Below are 4,800 nucleotides of genomic sequence, written 5' to 3'. Positions count from 1 at the left end.
ATGTTGTAACATTAACATGGGTGGTCCTGGATTTGCTGAGAATGACAGAGGTGTGTGGGCACAAGAAGAAAGAATCAGGAGATTTAAAGAAGTAACCCCCCCAAATAAAATAAGCACTGCTAGGAGGGATGGAATTCCAAGATACTTACGGTATTCCTGCCTTATCTGAGGTTTTGTGTTCTGAGGTTTCAGTCACCCGTGGTCCACCGTGGTCCAGAAGCAGATGGTCTCCATTCTGACCTATTGTCAGAAGGTCAGCAGTAGCCCAACGCGACGTCACACGCCTGTGCCACCCACCTCACCTCATCTCATCACGTGGGCATTTTATCATCTCCCATCATCACAAGAAGGGTGAGTATAGCGCAGTGAGACCCCATTCACATAACTTTCATTACAGTTTGTTGTTATAGTTGCTCTATTTTATTATTAGTTATTGTTGTGAATCAGTTACTGTGCCAGATTTAAAAACTAGAAGTTATAGGAACGTATGTAGGGGAGAAAACAACATATATAGCGTTTGGTACTATGCTTGGCTTCAGGCAGCCGCTGGGGATCTTGGAAGGTATTCCCACAAATAAAGGGGGATGAATGTAGTTGTGCAGATCCGAACATTGGTCTTTCTTCTTTCTGGGTGTGATAAAATGGTGCTCGGTTTGATCAGAGAAGAGGGCAGATGGTTCATGCGTTTAGATCTAGAACAGTCTTGCAGGTTCTCTAGTTGGACTTCATTATGGAGTCAGGGTTGGGCAGAGCTGGGAGGACCTAGTGGGAGATCTGGTCCCGTATTTTAGGGGGGGGAGTCTGGGACTCCCACGGGTGAAGGGCAGGCTGGCCTGGAGCCCTGTGCTCCGATCGCACCCTGTGGAGTGAATGTGGCTATTGGGCATCCATGCTCACCTTTGGATAACAGCTCTCCAGCTCTGTGTGCGGTGAGACCCCAGAGTCTCTGGAACATGAGCCGTGAGATGTGGGTGTCTCCCCCCATCTCTGCGTCCCAGGGCAAAGCTAAACAGGCTCCTTCTTTTGAGGTCTGACCGCTGCGCTTTGTTCCTTTCAGATGGCTTACATGAAGATGCACTTGATGTACATTTCCCTGGTGGTCCTGGGAGCCCTCTGTTTGTATTTTAGCATCTACAGCCTGACTCCTTTTAAAGACGAGCCATTTGTTTTCAAGAAAGAAAGGGGGAACTTCCTTCAGCTTCCAGATATCAACTGCAGGCAGGACCCCCCCTTCCTTGTCCTGCTGGTGACCTCCTCCCACGAGCAGATGTTTGCTCGCACGGTCATCCGGAACACGTGGGGGAAGGAAAAGAATGTGCATGGAAGACTCATAAAAACCTTCTTCCTTCTGGGAGCCACATCCAGTAAGGACCTGTCGAAAGTGGTGGTGCAGGAAAGCCGGCGGCATCATGACATCATCCAGAAGGACTTCATGGATGCCTACTTCAACTTGACCCTGAAGACCATGATGGGTATCGAGTGGATCCACCGCTTCTGTCCTCAGGCGGCTTTCGTGATGAAAACGGACTCGGACATGTTTGTCAACATCTACTACCTGACCGAGCTGCTCCTCAAGAAAAACAGAACCACTCGGTTTTTTACCGGCTTCTTAAAACTGAACGAATTTCCGATTAGGGACAAGCACAACAAGTGGTTTGTCAGCAAATACGAATATCCGTGGGAGAAGTACCCGCCCTTTTGCTCGGGCACTGGCTACGTGTTTTCCAGTGATGTGGCAAGTCAGGTGTACGATGTGTCCGACAGCGTCCCGTTCATTAAGCTCGAAGACGTCTTCGTGGGGCTCTGTCTGGCAAAACTGAAAATCAGGCTGGAGGAACTCCACTCCGAGCAGACCTTTTTCCCAAACGGGTTGGCATTTTCCACGTGTCGTTTTAGGAAGATCGTGGCCTGCCATTTCGTCAAGCCTCGCAACATGCTGAGCTATTGGCAGGCTCTGGAGAATTCTCTGGAAGAGGAGTGTCCAGCTGTCTGAGCGAGCCCAGGGGCCCATGCGGACACACTTGAGACAACCCACAGTGATAGCTTTGGAAGCTCTTCGGGTGGCATTGCTGAGGGTCATCGTGGGGCAGGGAGGGAGTGAGGAGGGAGGAGGAAGAGGCAGGCAAGGGTGCTGTCTTCTAGTGCTGCTTGTGTAGCTGAGTTTATAAGCCTGAGTGAGACTGCTGGGTGCCCAAGCGATAACAGAGGCCATCCCTTGGGTCCTACACGACTGCGCTAAGTGTCTGACACACGCCTCCATTTTCCCATGTCCAGGATCAGTGTCTCCGTGCAGCGGTGTGTGGCAACATCCCCATCTTACACACCAGGCAACCGCAGCTTACAGAAACCCAGCGCCTTGTCCCAAGTCTCCCAGCCAACAAACCCTGGGGCAGGGGTGGAAATCCAGCCCTGTGAGAACCCAGGTGCAGCCGCCGGCTTGGCCTGCTCCTCCGTCCTGCCTCCCTTGGCGGGGAGTGGAGGCCAGGGGGACTCGGAGGCAAGCCTGGTGGTGGCATCCTTCAGCCCCTTTCAGGAGTCCCTTCCACTTCAAGTCCCAGTCCTTGAGCTTTTAGGGCTGTCCCTGGGCTGAAGCAGCACGCCCCCAGCGCCCTCATTCACTGCAGTGGATTGAGCGGGGACACCGAGTCCCTGTGAGCAGCTCGGCGTTCAGCTCACAGCAGAGCAAGCACATCCCCGGCCGTCGCCCCTGAGAAATGGCCTTCTCTAGACAGAAGACCGTGTTTACAGATTCGGCTTCGAAACAACTGCAAAGACTGGCCTGTCGAGCGGACCTCTTGGCCACACTGCCAGGATCCCCAAGGGCACGGCATGAGCTCCCTGAAATGAGCTTTGGTCAAGAGGGGCTGTCTTCCTGTGCTTGCTTCCCACGCCTGGCCCAGGCTCATCTTCTTGGAATTTCTCAGACGGCCAGGGAACAACTGAGTTTGTGGAGTGGACATTAACCTTCCATTTCCTTCCGCTTGGAGGTTTGTAGGAGCCTGTTCTGCAGGCTGCGGAGGCGAGGCCCTGCTTGGCAGGGGTCTTCACCTGTTCAGCGGCTATGGGATTACATGCTAAGCCACCCTGCTCCTGGTCGTAGGAATGGTTCGTACTTGTTTTTTACTTTACCTGACGTGACTTTACCAGCACTCAAAGTGAAGGCCTCACACGGCTGGGTAACCCACAGAAGCCGGACCACGCTCCTACCCGAGCCCAGGAGGAGGTATTTGCTGCAAAATGGCTGTGGCAGCATTAACCTGAACAGCGTTTCTCCTATCCGCTGCTTCTCTGCAGACGTGTTTCCTTATCCTGGCTGCTCTGCACATGCTGGGCCATGTTCAGGAAACCTTCCTTCCCAGGCGGGACAGTCAGGGACTGAGCTTACTGTTTGAAGCCCAGATTTTGTCGGAGCCTTGGTCCTGCAGGAGGGCTGTCCCCAATTCGGAAGATAACGGTGGGTGGGGGCTGTTGAGGGTGAAGGAGCTCCTCCAGCAGCAGGGCTGGGTCTGTGCCTACTTGTCCACCCTGGGTGGGGTGTGTGTCCCTGTAGCCGCTGTTATGCGAGCCGGGGTCTTGGGCCCAACAACGATAGAAGTGAGGTGGGACCCAACAGTCAAAGGCACAGGCAGCACTGTATTGGAGAAAGCTCCTACTTTCTCCAGTGTTCCCATTCCTGTCCCTTATGCTACTAAGGGATGGAAAAGTGCCTTGTCCTGATTGGCTGATGTTGGCAGGCAACCCAGCAGCTCTTTGGTGTTTTTGGAGCCACGGTCTTCCAGGATGGCGGAGACTCCTTTTGTCTCCTGCCTCAACAGGACATGGCCCCGGCTGTTGTTTGAAGTCCGGCCGGTGTGGGGTCGGACCCTGGTTCTGCTCTGTGAGAAGATCAGTTCAGGAAGAACAGCTGACCGGAAGTGCCCCAGGTGCATAGTATTTTTCATTTGGGGCTTGTTCCTGTGGTCCCTGACTGTCTCATGGCCCTCGGAGAGATTTCATCCACCTGATGTTTACAGAGGAACGTGGATGGAGGTCTCATCTCCCGTGTCTGTTATCCTGCTTATCAAGGGTGTAGACGCTGCCTCTCGTTGGAGGTCATGGCAATGTCCCGCTCTCTGCTTTAATCCTGACATGAGAACATGGTCCCCGGTAGGTGTGGGCTGAATCCCCGTGCGAGCATCAGCTGGATATGGGGCTGTTGGAGTTTAGGGGACATGAATTTGACAAGTAAATTAAAGAAGCATGGCCCAAATAGAAACAGCATTAAAATGGTCACTAAGGGCGCGAGGAAAGGCAAGAACCAGGGAACACTTGGCAGGTACCCCTTAACGGAGTCCCAGATGGTTTGAGCGTGGGGGCCTTAAAATTATGGAGCCAGGAGGCCTGTTGGGGGATGATGTCATCCCTTTGTTCTACCTCTCCAGAAACATGAATGTGGAATCAACAAGATGGATTTGCAATAGCATATACTCGCCCTGGGTCAGCCTGTAGATAGTCTAAGGCTAATTGGTGATCTAAAACCATGGAAGCCAGAGTCTAATAATCTTAGATAAGCTTAAACTGTCCGGTTTCAGCCACCACTGTGGACACAGTGGCTTCTGTGTGGCAGCGTTGTACGTTATTCCCCGGCTGGTCCCATCACGGATTCCACTCAGGTGACTCTGAGCACTCAGCTGTCCTCCGGCTCCCCTGGACCTCCGTGGTGGTGATAGCTGAGTGTTAGACGGGTTATCGAGGAACATTTGAATATTTTCAGGGGACGGTGCAGCATGTCCCACAGTTGCCACTAGTCCTATTGGTATC

The 4,800-nt window shown here is 52.9% G+C and overlaps 1 protein-coding gene across 1 annotated transcript; it reads left to right on the top strand.

Annotated features, from left to right (window-relative positions):
* The first annotated feature begins 321 nt into the window (after positions 1–321).
* B3GALT5 (beta-1,3-galactosyltransferase 5) lies at positions 322–1,993 on the top strand. Its single transcript, XM_028126421.1, has 2 exons — positions 322–351; positions 1,058–1,993. The coding sequence occupies exon 2, from the start codon at positions 1,058–1,060 to the stop codon at positions 1,991–1,993; it is 936 nt and encodes a 311-aa protein (XP_027982222.1). The 5' UTR covers positions 322–351.
* The last annotated feature ends 2,807 nt before the right edge of the window (positions 1,994–4,800 follow it).

The sequence above is a fragment of the Eumetopias jubatus genome, unplaced genomic scaffold (genome assembly GCF_037043125.1).
Source record: "Eumetopias jubatus isolate StellerSeaLion01/CBP00866 unplaced genomic scaffold, mEumJub1_p1.0 scaffold_1, whole genome shotgun sequence".
In the NCBI taxonomy this organism is placed as follows: Eukaryota; Metazoa; Chordata; class Mammalia; order Carnivora; family Otariidae; genus Eumetopias; species Eumetopias jubatus.
This window is presented reverse-complemented; position numbering and strand designations above follow the sequence as displayed.